The sequence below is a fragment of the Seriola aureovittata genome, chromosome 12, assembly GCF_021018895.1.
Source record: "Seriola aureovittata isolate HTS-2021-v1 ecotype China chromosome 12, ASM2101889v1, whole genome shotgun sequence".
NCBI lineage: Eukaryota > Metazoa > Chordata > Actinopteri > Carangiformes > Carangidae > Seriola > Seriola aureovittata.
In genome coordinates, this window is record NC_079375.1 from 4,134,715 (window position 1) to 4,157,706 (window position 22,992).

Sequence of the window (22,992 nt, forward strand, 5' to 3'; positions counted from 1 at the left end):
TTCATTTTGTATCCGTCGGTGACCGTTTGAATATCACACAAGCCGTTCGCGGGTACCCAGACGATGGCCAATGACGGCCTCTGATGTTGTTTGCATCTGACAGAGCTGACAGCGGAGTTGATGCCTGCGTCGGTCTGAAGCCGTCAGACAAAGAGGCAGACACGTCTGTTTTTAAGGTTGTGAGATGAGTGATGTTTTCCGAGCTCATTATGTGGAGACTGTTGGTCTAAAATCCTGCGTTCATCCGTAGTTAGTGACAGTCTGGACTGTGTCGCTTTGGGTGTTCTATCAGGATTAAGTCAAGTCATACAGAGAAGAGATCTTAATGGTCTTTATCAGTATCTTATATCTTTACTCTCAATACTTCAGATCATCTTATTATCATTAAAAGTAATAAGGTGTTAGTATAATAACTGAAAACAGATGCTTGATTTGCAGCTTCATTTGGTGAGAAAACTGAGAAATCTGCTATGCAAGAAAGAAGGGGTTTGCTCTTTTCATCCTTCCAATGCAAACACACTGAATAATTTTGCTTTTGAACACACCTTGTGACAGAAAGCTTTACTGAGAATCTCCCTTTTATTAAATCAAGGCAAGCACTTGCACTAATCTAATCAATATTACAAGCACTGATGTCTGAAAGCAGTTTCAACAAGTTGTCGCTACAGATTTAGCAGAGATCCACTGACAGCTGGCGAATTAAAGGAAAAACCAACATAAAGTGTCTTAGTAAGGTGTTGAGACCACCACGCGCAGCCAGAACAGCTTCAATGGGCTTTGGCATTGATTCTACAAGCCTCTGGACTCCTCTGGAGGAAGAACACTGTCCTTCAAAAAGATGCTCTAACACGTCGGTTGAAATTCTCCCATAGGTGTTCAGTTGGGTTGAGATTTCGTGACTGCATAATTTTCATACTCATCAAACCATCCAGTGGCCCCTCGTGACCTATGGATTGGGGCACTGTCATCCTAGAAGAGACGCAGGATAGAAGTTTTTCATCATAGGTTAAAGGAAATCGCTCTTGTGACGTCTTTCCCATAGATCTAAATGCAGATGTTCCTGTTGCTATTGGAACACCAGCCAGATGAGCATCTTTGTGACTGAAGCTCTGGCCATTAGTGCCCCAACAATGAGCCCTCTGTCAAAGTCCCTTAGATCTTCGCCTTTTGCCATCTTGATACAGAATCAGAATCAATTGGGCCTGTTCACCATCTGGAAGCATCTGCATTTGTTATGTTTCTCCACTCATTTATTCAGAGTTTCAGGTGTTATTCACCAGACGGCATTATGTCTTACATTAGGTGGCTGTAGGAAGTAGGAATGTGAAACTACCAAATTGTATTAATGTTAAAGTAGTTTGAAGTTTTGTTTATTGAATGGATCGGCAATGAAAACCTTTGAGTTAGAAGCATCAGTTCTCAAGTAGAACTTCTGATTACATCACATCAGTTCAAAACATTTTATAAAAAGCTGAAAATGATTTCTTTGTGCAATATTTAGATTTTTTTCTTTTACTTTTTTTCTTTTTTCTTTTCGGATTTGGCCATTTCCTCAGTGGTATTAAAGAGATAATCTGATAAATATGGACCCAATATGTTCAGACCTATTTCTAGTGATATCTACAACCCAGGCAGTGTTAATGTCTTGTTTAGCTTCAAAGAGCTATGGAAATTATATCAGATACCAAAACAGTGTGAATTCTTCTAACCAGCCAGTTCTGTTTACCCCTTTTTACAACTTAATATCTTCCATTTTAGTCCTCCACTGGAGGAGGAAACCCCGATACCATCTTCCAGCTGTTTCAGTGGCAAAGAACAACGTGCCAGGAGCAACACAACAAACCAACGTGACAGATTCTGATTACAGATAAGAGCTAAAATGGCTGAAGACCAGCATGAGCACAATGCTCCATTTCGACAAATCTATTGCCATGTAGAGTGTGGTACAAACCTCACACAACACATCTCCTCCTCCACTGACCTCTTTTTCTTTTTTTCTTTCTTGCCAACAACATTTATTACACCACATGTATGCCACCACGGCCTTGTAACGTGCAGTGAATGGAGTGTTCACTAATCACTAATATGATCTCGCTCCTTTATGTGAAGACCTTGTTTACAAAATAATAAATTAAAAGAGTGGTGCACCCCACTCTCCACTCAGAAAAGATGTTTTTTCCTATCAAGGGCTTCAGTGTTATTTTTCATACTGCTTCATACACAATGGTTTTAGGTTCAAAAACGCGCCTGGATTCAGTTTGTATGACCTTTATCAACACTGTAGTCCCTATAGTACAAAATATGAACATAGCACTTAGATTGTTATTTCATGAAAACTTAAAGCACAAAGAATTTCTATATCTATCTCGAGTAAATTACCACAGCTGTACTGCAGCTATTTACCAGAGGTAAAAAGATAAGTTCTGTTTTCATCCATCAATGGAAAAAAGGTAGTTTCTGTCTTTTTTGCTTGATTTTGGTCTCCAACAACTCCTGAGAAAAATATCTGGCCCCTAAGCTGCTAAATGCTGCACTATGTTCACAAGCTAGCTGCTAATTTCTTCAGTCTGCCATTCGGTGAGGGGCAGGTGGCGACAGCCAGAGGCTTTATTTTTCAGCTTGTCCGTCCGTCCCATTCTCGGGAATGCGAAATCTCAGGAATGCCTTGAGGTAACTTCTACAAATGTGTCAAAAAAAACTCACTTGGACTCAGGGATGAACTGATCAGAATTTGGTGGTCAGAGGTCAAAGGTCAAGATCACTCACAAAACACGGTTTTGGCCTTGTGAATGCGATAGCTCAGGAACAACTTGAGGGAATTTCCTAAAATTTGGTATAAAAGTTCATTTCGATGAACTGATGACCTGATTAGATTTTGGTGGTCAAAGGTCAAAGGTCAGGGACAGTGTGACCGCACCAAACACTTTTTAGCCATAACTTACACAGCAATTATGACATGTTATAATATATGTGTATATATATAATTATAATTTCACATGAATGGTTAATACTTTATATGATTCTTGGTAAACAGCGATGTAATCTGAAACTAGTCTGAGTGGTGGAGGTGGTAATTCTAGTTTTTGCTAGAACAGCTTCTTCCCTCTTTCTTCTGGAAAAAGAGTTGATGAGACCAAAGCCTAGAAGAGGCTGAAAAGCTCCATAGACCTGAGGGAAAGTGAGTTAGGTGATTTTCTTTCTCTGTGGGTTTGTCACAAAAAACACATTTGATATTGAAAGAATCATTAAGTAAAATTTAAGCTTTCAGTTCATTGAAATTTACTGGTTGAAAGTTCAGAGATGAATCGAGTCGAGGTGTTTGACCGATCACAGAGACAAGTGAATAAGGCGGTTAAACCTCCTGCTTGTAAGCTGTTGTTGCGACCGTGATGCGGACGGAGACAGAAGGCGTGAGAGCAGGTAGAGGTGGCAGCGGGTTGTGTGTTTGTGTGTTCTGGGGGTGTAGCTGTAGAGAATAAAAGCTTAACGGGATGCGATTTTCGAGCTGCTGAAAGGGAAAGGAAATGAAATGTTGGCGCCCAAAGCTCCCTTAACCCTCTCTCTTCCAGTTCGGTTAGTTTGTGTTGAGAGCATTCAGAGTTGGGTAGGTGGGGGTCCAGAGAAGTATTAAGAGGAGGGGGTGCTACAAACTGAAAGGCACTAGTCCCCCCCCCCAATACACACACACAGAGCAGGGCAGGGCTCTCACTGCCTGCCACCTCCAGCTGTCGCCAAGGGGGACAAAAGGAGGTGTGGGGGTGTCTGTGAAGAGAGTGGGGGCGAGGGGGTGTTGAATAGAAAGATAAACTGAAGAGTCCCCCCCCCACACACACACACACACACACACACACACACACTCCAGAAAGGACCTTGTCATCTGCATTAGGCAGCATCTCCTCTCTTTGCCCCCTCAGTTTCTTTTCCAATCCAAACTGCACACAGTGATAAGATGTGAGACACACACACACATGCACACACACACAGACACACACACACACACACATGAAACTGTACGCACACTCTTTCAAAAATATATATCCATGCATGAAAGACAAACGTGTAAACACCTATTTCTCTGAGCCTTGCGCATACAAACACACATATAAATCCACACACACACACACACACACACACACACACACACACACACACACACACAAAGGCGCAGACAAACACACACCTTCCTGTCTTAATTCTCTAACCCTCCTCCAGTGTTTGCTGCAGCTGTTGGTCCTCCATCGGTCTCAGTGCCTCCTTCTCCACTCTCTGTGGCTAATAACTCATTAGCCCTATTTGTTGATTAGGCCTGGCGGCGGCCGCGGTGTGTGCGTGTGTCACCTCCCTAACGAACGGCAAAACTGTTACTGTCAACTGCACTTTCTTTTTGACAAAGGAGATTATGAGAGGGACACAGTAGGTGGAAAGATATACTTTAGATTATTTAAACTTTTTGCGCACAGTAAAAACTGTCTCGTGAATCAGGTGGTTTTGTTTTTGGTTTAACATGGAGCAAACTGTATTTCCTGTTTTGTTTGTATGCAGCAGGTTTTACGAAATATCTCTTCAGTCCTGCTCGCTTCAGTTTGGTCTTATAAAAATGGTTTCAGTAAATTGTAAAAAAAATAAAAAAGTACATTTGTCATAGTTCACAACTAGCTCTGTTTACGATCCGTTGAGAGAGAAACTTGTGTATATATGAATTGGATTCATTTGATTCTGTGAGCAGGAAGAATGGGGCGTGACCTTTTTTTAATAAACTTTCCCTCTGATGGACAAACCATGTCATAGCAACACTATTTCTAAATTAGTCAGTCACATTTTTGATATTTCTGTGTTGCAGTTTCTTGTTTCTTGCTGGTATCTGTGATAAATTAAGCACAGGAAGTAGGCTGTTGAACTGGAACATGCATTTTTGAAAATTGGATTTCATTTCTTACTGACTGACAGAATGTTATTCTCTGTTTTAATCTATGTGACATTATACATTATTAGCAGCCATCGGCCATTTCACAGCTGAATGACTTTAAAGGGATTTTTTTTTCCCGAACTAGAGACAGAAAGTCTCGACATGTGAGTGCGAGATCCCCTATATGCAAAACATCTTCATCTTAACAAGTCACAGCCCATAATAGAGTCCTGACATCTTATTATAGTGGACTTGAAAACTAAAGCACTGCAGTGGCAGTGAAAGAGAAGCGCTGAAGCCCCTTAGTTGCAGGAATTGTCTTGAATCGAGCAGCAGACGACGGAAGACATCTCCTCCTGTTTCCAGAAAACAAGTGAATGTTGCCACACTGATATGAAATCATTTTGCTCTGTTTGAAAGAAAACAAGATTTTAAGTCTCAGCGTGAATCTGAATAAGTTGTAAAGAGGAATATTTTCTTCTCTTCGGTCTACCTCTCCTCACCCCCCCTCCCTTCCTTTTTTGCCCCCTGCTTTTCCTCCCTTGTCCTCACCTCCTCTTGCTCTCCTCTTCCTCTCCTCCTGTCGGCAACATGTGGAGCCGTCGCCATGGCAACGAGGGGAGGTGACATGTGCTGTAGACAGGCAGGGAACGGAGGGAGGGATGGGAGGAATATAAGGAGGAGCCCCACAGTGCACTTTGTAGTCTCTCTCTCTCTCTCTCTCTCTCTCTCTCTATCTCTGCAAAAAAAAATAGCATCTCATTCCTCTCTGTGGAAGTGGTAGAGCCGAGTGGTCCTCTCACTCCTCTCCTCTCCTCTCCTCTCCTCTCTCCTCTCTCCTCTCTCCTCTCAGAGCATGTGCTCAGTTGCGTCAAGGAAAAGACTGGAGAGAAATCTGTTGGTGCATTTTCCTCTTTTTTCGTTGTTGTAACGGATGAGGCAAATGGCAGAAAGAAGAAGAAGAAGGCAGAGGAGGAGGAAAGGAAGCTGGGAACTTTCTTTAAAAAAAAAAAAATCTTTTCAAAGGAGAGAAAAAGGGGGTGATGGGAGGAGATGAAACTCCCTCTCTCTCTCTCTCTCTCTCTCTCCCACTCACTCTCTCCTCCTCCTCCTCCGCCTCCTCCTCTTCCTCTTCCTCCGCCGGTGTGCTGCTGTCTCTGAGTCGGTGGTGTCGGTGCAGCCGGAGTGGAATGGGAAATAGACGCGGGAGGAGGTGTCTGTTGCATCACCTCACCATGGATTTTTGGTAAGATTTAATTGTTGTTCTGCATGTTGATGTCGGCTGATCTTCTGCCTCTTGCCCCAAAAAATATTTACTAAATACCCAAAACGATGAGTCCGTCCTGCTGTGGCTCTTCTCCTCATTCATTCCTCTGTTGGATTGAGGAGTGCACATTTTACGCACAGACCCTTATATATATTTTTTCAAATATATTCTTGCAGCCTTTTTTTTTTTATTTGTATCATTTTGTGGCCAAAAATTCTTTCACTCCATTTTCAGAAATGGACTCATCTCAGCCAAAAAGTAAAATTTGCAGAGGTGATTGAGCAGTGGGAGTATCCGTGGAGTTTAGACACTGATTGACGGCGCGCCCTCGTCAACGGGCTTCATGCAGCTGCATCTCACCGTAACCGTTTTGATAACATACAGTTTAATGGGATTTACTGCTGCTCTCAGTCTCTCCAGCTGCATCGTGGCACAGCTGGAGTGCAAACTTGTGTATTTTTAATCTTTGCAAGTACATATCCAACTTGGAGGAGGATCCTAATTTGTATGCAGTGTGTGATATTGCTGAGAAATGGATTCCCACTGTTCCCACTGTTTCTTTTGCTTAAATATAATGCGAATGAAAAGCATGTAAAGTGAGATTAATAGTCTTTCTCCTAGATTTGTAAATATTGGAGAGATACATTTTACAACATGTTGTTGGGCTTTTTCCTCAATTGTGTGTGTGTGTGTGTGTGTGTGTGTGTGTGTGTGTGTGTGTTTGTGTGTGTGTGTGTGTGGACTTTTCGCTTAAGTGCAATTGTGTTTGTGTGTGCAGCGTGCACACATATACACACAAGTGCGAGCATGAGCAGTGTTTGAGTGTGTGTGGGTGAGTGAAAAATTACACGCCTAAAAGTGTGCACCTGCAGCTGTGAGTGTATGAAATATGAAAGCACACTGATGAGTGATGTTAGTTACATGTGTGCAAGTGTGTGTGTGTGTTTGTCCGTGTGTGTGCTGAAAGGTTTTGTTAAAAACCGCGGCTGAACTTTTTCAAAGGCCCAGGATGAATCAGAGGTGAGGGACACATCTTTGTTTCCTACAGCGGTCGTGGTGATGGAAGACAATAGCCGGCCGCCGCTCTCCCTCTGACCTTTTTTCACCCATCCTGAATAAGCCAGAGCCGTGCAAATCCATCTGCCTTTTGTCTATGGGAGCCTGGCTAATCCACACCCCCCCTCCTTCACACACACATACACATATACACCCTGTCACACACACACACACACACATACACACACACCAACCAGGAGACGTAACCCCTCCGCCACTAACCCCCCATCTCAAATCCAGAGACTGAAAACTACACACACACTTATTCAAACTGATTCCACCTAAATCTAATTTCTTAATTGATTTTAGTGACATATTCTTAAGTAGTAATACCTGCAAAGCAGATTATTGTAAGTCGATGAATTAGAACGCTACCTACACATCACTCCCAGTGAGGATGGAGCCCATTTTAATGGAAAACTGGCTCAAAAATTCACCAGAGGAGGAATAAAAAATAAATAAAAAATCTACAAAGATATGCTGCAACGGTACATTTTTTTCCCTCTCTTTCCGAGCGTTTTTTGTTCTTTCCCCCTCCTGTTCAAAGACGACCGTCTGTCTGTAGGGAGTGTGTCTGATATTTGCTGAAAAGGGCTGAACCCAGCAGCGTATACAGTCAGCCAGCCAGCCAGCATCCTTGACGGACTATGGTAATGCTTTTCAGAAACAGTCAGTCAGTAGGAGCTGCACACTTGTATGTCAAATCACGTTTGCCTACGTGAGATGAAGAATTTGCAAGTACAATCGCTTTTTTGCGGGAGCAGATGGACAATAGAGGTGGAGGCATGAAAGGAACTCCCTTCTCCCCTGTGCCTTTGGTGGAGACAACATTTTCCTTTCATTTCCAGCTGCTCGCTCAGATAGACTTGATCCATATGTTTGATTTTTTTCTCCAGAAACAACCAGCGTCGTATGATTAAAAAAAAAAAAAGAAGGAAAAAAAATGACCCAGATTGAAGTCTACTAGAGAGTCTGGATACTGATTATTCCTTCTTACCTACAATCAAACCAGCAACACAAATGTTCCATTTCCTTTTAATTTCCCTCCGATGAGCTGCAGCTCACCTGCGCCGCGGCGCTCCACATCCAGCCCTCAGCATGTCATTTGATTGAAAGTGCTAAGCCACAGGAGGAAGAGTGAAAGGCCTCAGAGCTGCAGGGCCGAGCAGATAACTTGTTATCGGATACAGAGTATATCTGACACACACACTGATGATGAGAATAGGAGTTTGTGTGCAGATGCATGTATCAAACACAACACAGTTTCACTGTGCATGTTAGTGAAAAGGTTAGACAGTAATGGCTGCACACACGTTGGCTCATGTGTGCATGTTCCACCTCCCACCCTGAGCAAACATTTGATTTTCAATCATTGCAAATTTCTGCTATATCTGCCTCTGCAGCGCCGGCACAACGGCTGCTCGTTTTTCATAGCTGCAAACTATCAAGTCACACACACCGAACTCTCTCTCTCTCACTTTCTCTTTCTCTCTCTCTCTCTCTCTCTCTCTCTCTCTCTCTCTCTCTCTCTCTCTCTCTCTCTCTCTCTCTCTTAATGACACACACACACACACACACACACACACTCCTCCATCCCTTTTACTGTTACTAACAACTGCAACCAAACTTGATTAAGCAGTTGGGGTCAGGCTACATTTGTTTGAATCAATAGACAGACATGCGAGGCAGCCATGATAAAGCGACCAAGAGGGGGAGGTAGAATAAGTGTATGAGTGTGTGTGAGGAGGGAGGGGGCGTGGGGGGTGGGGGGTGTGCTTTGGAAACGCCGGCATCTGTCCCGTGAAAGATGACTGAGCTGTTACAGTTAGAGCCTTGAATTATGGGCCATTACTCGCCGAGCAAGATGCAATCCCTCTCCATGAAACTTAATTTGACAAAACAATGAGATGACTCGGGGAGTAAAATGACAAATGAAGTTATTTGATCCGTGGGTTTAAAAAAAGAAAATACATTTTGCAAAAGATGATTGCAGTGGAAGCATGTGGAATCAGCAGTAATGCATTATTAATGGCCTCACCAGGCCCACAACACAGTACAGTCTACTGCTCAGCTACTTTTGTTTATGATGCTTCTGGTGCGATCTGTTACATTAAGACAGCATTAATGAAAAGAAACATTAAAAATACACAGCCAGACCACAATCACTTGTATCTGCTTTTTTTTTTTTTAAATGGATGTCTAATGCAATATTAATATCTGCATCCATACAAATCCAACACAAACAGACTCCCTGCATTATGTTTATTACAGATTCATGAACAACCTCAGTTGTAACTTGCGGTTACTAGTTGATAAATCTTTTATATGCTCTGTAGTTCAGAGCTGAATTTCTCACATTTTTTCTTTGTTCCACTTTATTATTATAAATATATATATAAATAAAAAATTATATATATATATATTTATTAAATTTTTTCCTAGCAGTGAGAAAATGCTCTTCAGTGCGGCGCCCCAGTCAGACGCCCACTGTTTCCTTTCAAGGCCACCACATTACTATGCAACCAGCTTTTACAGTACGGCTTAGAGCTCCCCCGAGCAGAGTGGACACCCCACAAAGCATCGTACAACTGTTGTCCCCTATTGTGGGTCTTTCTGCAGGCACTCTTTATCAGGTGCTGAATGCAGCAGCAGCAATGAATGAAATCATAGGGGGGGGGGGGCATCATGTAGTCGTGATGGTGGTGGTGGTGTGTGTGTGTGTGTGTGGGAGGGGGGGTCACTCCCTGAAACCTCACAAGAATTCCACAACAATCTGTGTGCAGGGCAGAGCCGCTCTCTCTCCCACCTCCCAGGGTCTCAGGGTTTCTCTGTGCTGACAGGCAGGCAGGAGGGATTCTACAGGGCTGCCCCCCCCCCCCCCCTACTGCTTTCAAAGCCTCCTTTCCATTAACTCACCACGCCGCACCTCGCCTAATCTCTGTGACCTCTACCACTGAGGCACACTGAGGATTTTTTTTTAACCCCCCCCCCTTTTTTTTTTTTTTTTTTTTTTTTACCCTCAAGACAAGCCTGCTGCCTTTCTGTGAGCTTCAGCACCTCAGGATTTTATTCTCTACACTTTTCCTCCGGGACCAAAATAATACCAAACATGCATAATGTGCAGCATGAAAAGTGCTATCAAAGGAAGAGAATAATCAGCTATAGCAGGCGTTTACATTTTTCTACCAGTAAAAAAAAAAAAAAAATAGAGGGGGGAAATTCATCTTTACTGTTCTGGGAAAAAAAATGGATTCAAGCAGAGACGAGTCAAGAAAAGCTTTTTCTTGCTATTGATTTCTTTTGATAACTCTTTGTCAGGAGGAATTGTAGGCCTTGTCATTGGCAGTGCAATTTGCAGCTCTTCTCTTGCCTCGCTCTTTGTTGTCAAGATCATTACGCAGTGTGTAATAATGGGGAATTATGCTGCCCATTGTTAACTCTTAGTAGTCAGGTGAAACGCAACAGGGCCCATTATCGTGAGCTCACTTGGCGTCTGGAAATGAACAGTGAGCAGAGACTCATAATGAACAGTTCAATAAGACAACCCTCCACCACCACCCCCCCAATCCCCCACCCCTACCCCTCTCCCCTCCACTCTCAAATTATCACTGTGCTGGTTCTGACACACTAGAGAAGCAGTTCAGCGACTTTCATCATACAGTACGTATCTATTGTGTTATCTTAACCAGCAGACTGTGTGAAAAGAAATCTTTCATCTCCAGGTTGTTTGCTGAAGGATCTGTTTTGTTTTTTTTTTCACGTGCCAGATTAAAGCGCCGCCGAGGTCGAAACTGGCGAGGCACCTGCTCAAGACGGCAGAACTTCTGTTGGTAGAAAATTCCTCCAGTATAGCAGTCGGTGGTGTGTCGAGCTGTCTGGAGACACCCACAATGCTTTGCTAAACAGGAGTTTATGCATTCTATGCACTTCTGGGCACAGATGGTGGAACAAACGCTTGTGATTATACTTTTCATCGAGCAGGGTGATATGCATATTTATGTCTTTCCAAAAAAAAAAAAAGGAAAGAAAAGAGCCGTGTGACGCCATCATCTCCTAATGCAGAATCAAACATTTTTTTGTGGGAGAATCATATGAAAGCAAAAATAATTAATGCTTTTTAAAAGCGGTTCAGAGAGATTATTTTGTCAAATGCAGGATTTTAGAGTGAGGGTTTTTTTTGTTTGTTTTTTTCTTTTGGACCGTTTGGTGGATGCTTTAATCCAGGAGTATCAAACCGTGTGCCATGAAGCAATGAGAGTCTGCAGGATTGTTCCAATCAAGCACTCCGCCAGATGATGCTGTAGATTAGTTCCTCTTGTCTGAGTGATCAGTGAAATCACCTGCTGTAGTTTTTGGCGGGACTGAAAAACGTGCATACTTTTAGGTACATAGTTTTACACCCCTGCTGTTTATTCCAGAGCATCTGCTTCCATCACGAGTGCAGACATTTTTAGCGCAGTGGATGAATATCGAAGCTCTTGTCTTGGCTGTGATAGTACTACGCTCTGCCCACTGAGCTGCAGCCACAACCATTTACCTCATTATTAACGCTTTATATCTGTTCTTCTGTGGCCCGCAGGGAAGCCAGATCAGCCAGATCCCCACCAAGTACAGCCAGGCGGAGTCCACCAAGTTCCTCATCCTCACCGTCGTGTCCATCCTGTGCATCGTGGGCGTGCTGCTGGCCTCCACCGTGGTCTACTGCCTCCGCCACCGCTCCCACCACAAGCTCAAGGAGAAGCTCACCAACCTGGGAACAGACGCCGGCAGCGATGCTACCGCCACCTATCAGGTAGGAGGTGTTACTGCGCAGCCTGGGAGCTTGATTTGACAAAAGATTTAGCCAACCTTTTGTGCTTGTGAGCCCTTAAAATGAGGTCATGTGACATGTGGGTTTAGTTGCAACAAGTTCAGCCAAAGAGTGATGTTTTTCTCTTGTTGGAGTGCAATCATTTTAGAGGTAAAAATTATCAAAGAATTCACAAGAAAAAAGTTGTAAAAGTTAAGCAGAATTTGACATAGAAGAATCACTCGTTTATTTGTCCCCACAATCATTTGAAAAATAAGCATCAGGATGGGTCCTCTTATGGCAAGTACAGTTCAGATAATGCAAAATCGACAGGAGAAAAAAGAAACTAGAATTTTCCCTCCAAAGTAATTTAAAAAGACCATATATTGTTAAACTACAGGCTGTTTGATATTTCTAAAGCCCAACTTTTGTCCAGATTCGTCTTGTGTTGAGCCTTTTTATGTGATTTCTACCTCACATCTCTGGTGTCGATGGCTGACACCTTTTACTCTGGTGACCTCCACCTCATCCTGCCTCACTACATCAACCCCATTTTTTTATTTCATGTTGACATGTTGTAACCAGGTTGATGCTGTGTGGTGATTTACTGACTGTAACCTAATCCCCTGCTGTAATTCGGTTGTTTGCGACGTGAAGCAATATCACCAATCCAACAGGTTTTCCACCTCGAGTCATTTCCATTCCTTCCTCTTGCCTGCTGTAATTATCCTTTGGCCGGAATAGCCGGGTGTGAAATTTAATTTACAGAATCCAATATTAAGTGGCTTTTTGAGCAAAGGGAATTAGATTGAGATTTTTCCCTTTCTCTCTCTCTCTCTCTCTCTCTCTCTCTCTCTCTCTCTGACCTTTTCACCACCATGTTTTTAAATGAGAGTGGTCCTGTGAGCATTGATTTTATAATGAGCCCAGCCCATCCCCTATGTGCTTACGTTTCATGCTCCTCTCGTGGGATTTTTAACTTCTGAAATAGACTGAGCTGCTGCGTCAGAGCTTCACCTCAGCACAGAGGACTTGTAAAAATTCATGATGTTCATTTTTGTTTAGCAATGAGGAGGAAGATGGAAACATGACATATATTGAGGATGAGCATCACAGGATTTAACCACCCAGCTGTTTCTGAAAGGTCCGACATTCGACTTGTCCAAAGACAGGCTGACATTTCGGCTTTGAGTGCGAGAAACTTATCTTCACGGTTACTTGCCTCCAAGATTTGCTCTAAGCCTCTAATTGGAAGATGCTAATTAAAATTCACACGTAAGACTGTGTTTGCGCAATATTCATCTGATTAATAGCTCACAAAAAACCTTGGTAACGCTGGTTCTCAGGAAGGTTTACTCAGCCTCTGCTTTTTGCTCCGGCCCCCGGAGCACCTCCCAGTCGATTCTCCCTCCTCTGTCGCCTTTATCGAGTCTCAACAGCGAGCCGTCGTCATCCTCAGTGAAAGACCTCAGTGTTCAGCTCCCATCTTAGCCGTGTAAGCCTCGTCTCTTTGTCAGCACTGCTGTGTAAAGGGGTTCCCTGGGCTGGATTCTGTCTGTGTGTGTGTGTGTGTGTGTGTGTGTGTGTGCGTGCGTGTGTGTGTGTGTGTGTGTGTGTGTGTGTGTGTGTGTGTGTGTGTGTGTGTGTGTGTGTGTGTGCAGTCTCTAGGGCTACATGCAATTAAAAGCAGACAGGAAGCGGCAGGCTGCCTGACGGCCTTACTACTGCAGCTCCTTCATGCTGGCTGTCAAACACACACACACACACACACACACACACACACACACACCATTCTCCATTCACATCACTGTGCCACCAGGTCCCTCCGAATCCCCTCCACCTTCAGCTCTCCACTCCTCAGCTCCCCAGCCTGTCAATCAAACGGTCCCCGTGAAACAGCGAAATGGGATTGGCCGATACTGACAAAGGAGGCAATGATTGACAGGCGTCGACAGAGGAGCGCATGCAGCGTGTCGGAGCGCTGGGCGGGGAGATGGCGGATGATGCTCGTCAGTCAGTCAGTCAGTCAGTCAGTCGGTCCCTGGATTACTCCGCTGTCGACATGGGAGTCTACGACGTCGCCTTCGGTTTATCTTTACATCTGATTCAAACTTTTATCTGCTCCTAAAAGTCTTTTTTTTTTCATCTTTTCCCTCGAAGTAGAAGAAACTATCCGCCAGCAGGATGAGATCATTGCACCTGATTGCACTGGAACTCAACTTTTCGCATTGATTTTCCACAAATCGAGATTTTATCTCGAAGCATTATTATCTTATTTAAAGATATCATCATCCACACCATGAAATTTCTTGAAACATGAAAAATGCTTTGGAATCTGTCAGAGATATCTCAATGCATTTGCATATTCTCAAGTTTTTAAGACACAAAATGAAATTAAATGACTTGTTTTTTATGATATTTTTTCTCTCCCTGTTTTTTTTTTTTTTTTTTTCTCAGATTGCCTCTCTCGGCCTGCCTCTCACTTTTTCTGTTTTCTCTCTCTGTCTTTATTCAATTTCAAGGACCTTCACTGGCATGATAACATCATCTTTACACTGCCAGAGAATAAGTGCAAACCACATTTCCATTGCATCTCAGTTTAGATTAAACAAGCAAGCAATAACTCTGGTTCCCGGACTGTCCCACACCTCCTTTCTCTCAGAGTCAATTCCTTTTTTTTTCCTCGTCTTCTTCAGTTTTCCATCCTCTCTCTCCCTGTCTCGAGTAAATGCATCAGTTTGCTGATAACATCCTTTCATTAAAAACCAGACTGTTTCCAGTCACTGCCGTCCTCCACTGATATGATTGTTAGAATGTAATTTGATTGATTACATATCATACATGCTTGTCTTGGGGAAGCCCTGTCTGAACTGACTTTGGTGAGACATTACTGGGATTCATAACTGTAACAATGAGATTTGCTGAGGTGGACAAAGTACACAACTGCATTATTTGAGTCAGAGTACAGATCCTCATGGTCAAAAATGACTCCAATACAAGTGAAAGTTGTTCAGTCAAATTTTTACTTGAGTTAAAGTACTGGAGTACTTGATTTTAGAAATACATAAATATTTTTGTCAACACACACAACATGACTGTGTGACTGTTGGCTGTGATTGGTTTTTCTCCTGTGACAAACACAGTGTATGGTCGATCACACTTTTAGAAAATAAAAGAGCTCATTCCTGCTCTGCTTCAAAGTGACAAGAACTTCATTGCAGAAATGTAGTGGAGTCAAAATTACAATATTTGTCTGTAAGTTTAGTGGAGTAAAAGTCATAAGTTTAAAAAAAAAAGTAAAGTACACATACTCGAAAAATAGATTTAAGTGCAGTACTCAAGTAGATGTACTTTGTTACTGGGGCTTTGCAGTGTTTTAGTGGATCTGAAAGGTCACTTAGTCAAAATGTATAAAACTCATAGATGATTATTTTTTGCATTGGGTTTTTGCAAACTCCTCCTGTGTGACACTTGTCACATCTTTTTAGATAGCTCCTCATTCATCAAGAATACTTCATCATTTACAGTTGGAGAGTTGGTGGCTTATTGTAAGAAGCATTTATTAATGAATTATTGACATTTGTGACTGCAGACTCGGTGGCCTACATGTGAGAAATTAATAGGCATTTATTAGTTTATCACTAATATTTATGAGCAAATAGAAGAGGTTTTGTCACAACCCAGCGACCTAAATGTTGCTAGGTTGCTTGCTAACAGTCCATAAATCATGACTGAATCATTTTTAACAACTAAAATTAGTTCAACTCTTAATAAAGCGTTCCTTACTAGAACATGGGACCAGTAAAGTGGCTACAATCAATATTTTACAGCTTTAATCAATAGATTTATATTAACAATGTTAATATTTAACATAAGTATAACACTATATGTATGGGACATTGCAATGTACAATTGAGCATGTAGCGGCAGATTAAGATTATAATAATGTGTCCCATCTCCAGCCAATAATTTATGTTTGCTATTTGGAACAATGGCAGCCATCTTTTCCTGCCCCGTCCCCTCTAGACTTTAAACCACTGTAGTTACCAGCCAGAAGATTTGGCAATTGAAGATTATCACTGAACATAATCCAGAATTCATCACACACTACCTCGAAAAGATTTATCCCAGTCTTGATATTTCTTGTTTTTTTTTTTTGCCTTTATTATGACAGTACAGTGAGAGAGAGACAGGAAAGTCAGGGCGAGAGAGAGGGGATGACACGCAGCAAAGGGCCGTGGGTCAGACTCGAGTCCATGGAGACTGACATGCCTCTCTTACTGTTTGTATGTGAAATTATGTTGTTAAATTAAAACAATATTCAACAAGGTCCACTTATTACTTACTGATCCCTTAATCAAACTTTTTACTCTTTAATGGCTTAAGAATACATATATAATAGATTTATTTTTGCCATGATATCACATTTAAATATGATTATCAGTGTAAAAGCTTTTTTTCAGCTACAGTCCAGAGACATTGGTATCAGTGCTGGATCTTTATTAAATACTGTCCTATATGCCGTCTCCTCTGGCTTTTCTTCACTCCCTCAGTTCCTCGTCCCCCACCCTCCCTTCCTCCCTCCCTCCACTCCACCATATTGTATCATGTCCCCCTTCTATTTGTTTGTTTGTTCAAGCACAGAGGCAAAGCACTCGAGTGAAGACCCCTACATTTGTTTTGGTCAGAAGGGCATGTAAACAGAGGCACCCCTGTGGGCCCCGATGGGCCCTGCTGGCACACCCAACCCCCCAAACCCAGCCTTCCTCCCCGTTAGCAGGGTTTTTTTTTTGTTTGTTTTTTTTTTTTTACAAAGAAGGGGTGCATTGGGTGGCACACGCCTCCTGACACTGACTCGCCCGCCATTGCCCCGAGGTGATGCATGATTCGTGTCGGTCATGTGGCATCAAGTGGATTCCCTGGCCTGATGCCCATGAGAGGGGGTTGGTGGGGTTTTTCTTTTAACCTTTATTCATGCGGGGAGAGTTGATGAGGCACACATGGTCTGTTAAAAACACACAACTCCACAGCAGCAAGTGTTCATATTTTTCTTGCCTTTAAGGTAAGAAAAAAGTCCTTCTCCTTGTGCCTTAGCGGTGTTCATTGATTTCGCACTTACTTTAGTGGTATTTGTGTGAAAGGCTTTTATTGTGTCTCAGGCCGAATACATTTTAGACACTGTGGACAAATGAGGTCTTTTTCTCTTTGAATCTACTGTCTCATCCTTCTGCATTGATGTGACTTTATGCCGGAGCTTAATTGTCCTTTGACATTTCAGTTATTTCAAAAATCCAGAGTGTTTCTCAAATTCTGCCATCAGTTTTATGATCAACTTTCTTCTTTCCAGACAGACACTTGTTTTCATTAATTTTTATTGTATTTTAAAATCAATTTTGAAAAGACTTACAGCTTGCTAGACATCGGTAATCAATCACTGTGAACATTCATCCACCTTTATTTATTGCCAAAGTTTAATGCACTTGTTAGAATGGATGCGCCAACATCCTGACTGCATTTCATTCATGAGCTTTCTGTCAGAAAAATGAATCCAGAAGACAAACGTAAGATAATATGGATGTCCTGGAAACGGTAATTTTCTCATTTGTTGCATTGCACTGTTTGGGAGGAGACTGAAAAACTGAATGTCCTTGAATATAAAATAGTCCCTGCAACAATGATGTAATGTTGGAGAAAAATTGAATTCCAAAGCTCTACAGGCAGATTTTAATACAATTCTGAAAATGACCTAAAGCCAGTTATTTCCTAGAATGAAGGGAATCACTCTTATTAACTCAGACAGTAATGTAAAGCATTGGCAATTACTAAAATCCAATGGTATGAGCTACTGAAATCAGCGAGTACAAAGCCATTCAGGATCTTGATTGAGGATATTTCTATGACACAGATGGTCTATGATACAGACTGAGGGCCCTATCTTACACTATTTTGCTATTTTCAGGCCGACACAGTTGTCATTTTCCCATCAAGTGCCCTCATTGCTGAAATGGCAAACATACATTGTTGGCACGTTGCTATCTTGAGACAGTAGAAGACGATTGACCAACAAACACCTGGTCTGAAGTCAGTGGCGCAGTATGTCACTGTTATTTTAAGGACGCATTAATATGTGCCTACTACACGGGCACAAAACCCACATTCACTCTGCCTGTTACGCACAAGCAGCACCCTAAATTCATTGCGCCATGTGCTTTAGACCGTGCACTTTGGATCATTAAAATAGAGCCCTGAAGTGTCTTTGCTGGTCTAATGATCAGTCTCACCTTCTCTGTCATTTACAGCGTAAATTCACAAATTAAAGGCAAAATTGAGACAAAGCTGGAAAATGATTCATGTGACTCATCTCACCACCTGGTGAAGTGTGTACAGTTGCAAACTAATGCGCTGTAAATAAAGATACTGGTGTTTGTATGGACGCAGCTCGGGGGGAACGGAGGTGTTGTGTCTTCAGAGGCGCTATAAATTTGCACTGTTTAGACACTAAACATGTCCTGGGTTATATTGTTCCTTCAATTTTTTTTTGCATTTTTGTCCTCTAATTGGTTCTCGTGGGGGAGGGAGCCATTTTTAAGAAGTTTTAATTACATCATAAAAGAATTTGCTGCTGCGGCAAAGTTCACCGTGTGCGCTCGTTGAAATATGAATGCCGTTGATCATGTGTTTCCCTCCCTTACAAAACAGCCACAGTGTGGTGTCCTGGTTGGGCTCCATGTTGTGTTTCGGAGGCTATAACTCAGATGCTCAGACAGGAAGCCAGACAAACTGGTGCGGTTAACAGTCAGGGGGGGGTTGGGTTAGACCGATTTATGGGGCCAATATTGTGCTTTTATTAAAGATTTTAAATTGATCCGCTTCCTGTATCATGGAAACTCCTCTCCTAAACTATAACAACAGCCTGTGAATATTTAATATTCTTTGTCGAGAGAGTTTTAATGTTCCAAGTTGTTTGAAACAATATAATATAATATCAAATATATCAGATATTGGAAGCTGTCACAAAAAAATCCAAACTGGCTTTTCAAATTGGACATATATGGTAAAAACAAGTGAGCCACCACACATTACAGTGTAGCGGGACATTGCAGGGAATTCTCAATGCTACATTACACTTCTGTAGCCTACATGCTTCAAATAGGGTATAAGATCCATTGAAGTTGTCATTACGCCAGAAACAGCATCAATTACGGTCCTAATGGGAAGCCTCATTTTACATTATCCAGTTATCATGCAGCTAACTATTAAAGACATTACTCATTTGGTATGGAATATTGATTACAATGGTTTTTTGCAAGATAAGATGATTTACAAGCTTCAACTGACAACTCTGTCGATCTGTTACCATAGAGAAACAACTCAGTTTGATGAATACATTCGGCCTCCAACTAATAATCAAGCATTTGAATGAATTAAAGTGATATCGTAAAACAGTTTGATTGTGACCATCAGAAGCCGTTTCTCTGCTGGAACCAGGCAGAGTTGGAAACAAATATAGGTATAAGATGATCAGATGTGCCTTATTGGCCAATCAGGAGTAAGCATTTAACAAAGCCATATAATGAATTGGAATATTTGAAATATTATTGCTAACTGGTGAAATTTTGTAACTTAATAATCCTTAATGAAACCTTTATAACCCTTCAGCTAGCACTGCAACTAATGATTATTTTTATTCATCTGTTGATAATCTTTTGATGATAATTAATCAATTAATCATTTTTGGTCTATTAAATGCCAGAAATTTGGGACATCACACCCAGCTGGACATCAACGTCATTAGACATTGACATATGGTTGAATGTAGGTTGTGACGTCGGGTCTAATGACAATGTTAATCTGAGGTCGAATACCTGAAGTTTTGTTGGTTTTAAGTTGTGTTGCTAAGTAACCAAAATCCAACATCTTCCAACATCTCATGCCACCAGCATCTTGACATCTAAAAAACAGACATTCTGGTCGTGAGCAAAACCCAACATCTGGTAAACATCACAGTGTCAGTTAGACTTTCAATTCCAATCAAAAACGAATGGCTGTTTCCGAAATCACTCACTACTCCCTCTATAGTCCACTATATAGCTAGTTCACCATTTTGTAGTGCTGTCTAAATGTATAGTGAGAATTATTATACCCTATATAGTGCCACAATGCCTTGGTAAAAGTAGTGTACAATTGATGGTCACTAACCAAGCAATATATACCATCATGCTTTGGCTCACGCTGAAATACAGAAAAACAATGTGGAGAAAATGACCTGAGTAGTTGGTGAAGTAGCTGAAGTTCAAACCAGTGAATGATTTTGGCTTTTTTTGATAAATGTCTTCAACAGTTATCAGAGTTGTTATTGAATCATTTTCTGTTCATCTATTCATTTTTTCAGCTCTGCCTTCAACTTAACACACACTGTTAAACAGGCAGAAAAACAAGGCCGCTTTTACAAGCTTACAAAACACTGGCGTTCTGGATATACAAGGACTAAAACATCCGCAAAATCCAGGTCTATAAATACAGCACTGCGGAATATATTTAGCTCCGGTTCAGTGCTTCCTATAGTGTCTGTCTGCACTCTCTTCCTTCACATGCAGGCATGTTTGTGTTTGCCTCCCCCCAACCAGCAGCACTGTCAGTATCTCTAGGCCTGGTCCCGAAGCACTTTAATAATCTGCACACATTTATGAGCCTGTGTCCGAGCTCATAGATCAGTGTCAGCACGCCGACCAACGAGAACATCAGTCAGATCAGATACAGACTAATGAAGGCCTGCTCACATTACCTCCACCGTCAATCAAACACGCCGTTAGTTAATCATCAGCATCCCTCTCATTAAGAAACACAGATTCCCACTGAGATTCAGCCCAGGTCTTCTCGCAGGTTGATGTATGTGATGCATGGGTTCACATAAAAAGGTCAGGTGACATTTATTGTTGTCTTCTGTTAACTTCACCGTTACGTTGCATCGCAGTGATGTGATGTGCTTATGCAGGATTACACAGGATGACTTACGATGATTGGACGTATTGATTACTGATGTGGTATTAAACGTCACGTAGGGATTGAAAATGTAATCCACTGGTTCCTAGAAATCCTCTTTAGCAGGAGGTGGCCATGTTCACAGCAAGCACTCTTTTTATTACTGCATTGCATTGACTTATATCAGCTCAGGGGGGAACAGGCAAAGTTTAATTTGCTATAACTTAACTTGAGCCTTTATTTTGAAATTCTTTAGATATATTGCAGTGCTGGTTAGTCAGTGAAATGTCTCAACAACTATTGGATGCAATTTGGTTCATTTATTCATTCATGATCCCTCACTTTTTTTAATTTGGTTGGTTTATGTTATTAGCATTATCACTGCGATCATGTTAGCATGCTGATGTTAGCATTTTGTCAAAGCACTTACGTACAGCCTCACAGAGCTGCTAGCATGGCTGCAGACTCTTAGCCTTATGAACGAAGACCTACAGTATGTAGTGTTGCAAGCTTTTGTCCCCGACCCTGAGCCCTGTTCTGTTGGAGGTTTCTTCCTGTTAAAAGGGAGTTTTTCCTCCCCCCTGTTGCAAAGTGCTGCTTTTTGTGGGAACTGTTGAATTTCTCTCTATAATAAAGTAAGATTTCCTCCCACCAAAATTGATAACGCTTTTCTCTTGATTTTCAGATGTGCATGATGACATCATAACATTAGTATAGATATCAGTCTTAGAAAAGGTTTTACCTACTTTTAGAAATGTCAAAACAAATCAAAGCAAGGAAGTGATACTGTCCTTTATAGTACAAATGTAAGAGCAGGAAGTGAAGCATAGTTTTAACCGGCATCGATGTCCAAGTCTCATTGTCCTTTACAATCTTTCTCTAACATGCAGAGTGAGTAAAATTGTAGTTCTACATCCAGAGCAACATCGTCCGTGTCAGTGTTTTGTCTCCTCTATGAACGGTAGGGTCATTCACTGCGGCAGTTCCAGCTGGGAGTCATGTGGAGAGGGCGTGGAGAACTTTGACGTGGTGACAAGATTTCATTGTGGTCACATATCCAGCAGACAGAAAATGACAGTCTGCTCTGATGTATGAATAAAGACATTGTATTAGATGCTGAGAGACTCACTGGCAGATATAGCCGCAGTTTTTATTTATCCAGGGAAGGGTTGCTGAGCATGCACGCTGCTTTCCACTGACACCCTGGAAGCTGGCCAGTACACAGCAGTTGGAGGTTGTGTCTTTTTGTAAAAAAGTTTTACTCACTCATCATGCATGCCCAGATGTTCTCAGTCTGCAGACTGCTTAAAAGCCCACTTCTCCTGACTTTACTCTCAAGCTCATGGCACTGTTGTGGTCTTATAATTTGTGATTTACACACAGGAGCAAAGCAAGTCCTTACTGAAGGTCACGACACATTAATGAGGCCAGTTTTGATAACGAATCCTTTTTTCTGTGTCCTGGATCCACCGCTCATAGTCACATTTGCTCATTAAGCAAAAAGTCGCCCCTTTTACCTTTGTTGCTTTTCAGCCTTTGAACTCAAGTACAGAAAGAGAACCACAATAATAAGGATAATCATGTATAAGTATTTATAGGGAAGGTACTTTCTCCATGCTTTCATGACAAACCTGATTATTATGGTTCCGCATAGACTTACAAAAGGTCAACTCGTCTTTAGTTGAAAATGATACTCGTCATCAAATTGACAAAGGTGGGATTGTGCTTCCCTGATGCCCTGTCACTGGTGTTGTCACTGCAGTTCTCACCCTAATCCATGCAAGTGCATCACATGATGTTCATGTGACCCGAAATAACCCAACCTTAACTGCTCATATTCTGTGTGTGAAGCTTCAAAAGGCTGTAACTTCTCAATATTCAGTAGAGCTAAGCTTAGCAGTGAAACACTGACAGTCCTATGACTAGAGTTAAAATTGAGTCAAATTTACATTGATAATTTTTATTAGAAATTGAATATTTCTCTTGCATAGC

At 41.8% G+C, this 22,992-nt stretch overlaps 1 protein-coding gene across 1 annotated transcript in view; it reads left to right on the top strand.

The window, feature by feature from the left end:
* LOC130179228 (receptor-type tyrosine-protein phosphatase N2-like) overlaps window positions 1-22,992 on the top strand; it is a 231,040-nt gene that overhangs the window by 160,417 nt on the left and 47,631 nt on the right. Inside the window, exon 13 of the mRNA XM_056392074.1 lies at window positions 11,809-12,021. Within this exon, the coding sequence (XP_056248049.1) occupies window positions 11,809-12,021 (213 nt within the window). The remainder of the gene's footprint in view (window positions 1-11,808; window positions 12,022-22,992) is intronic.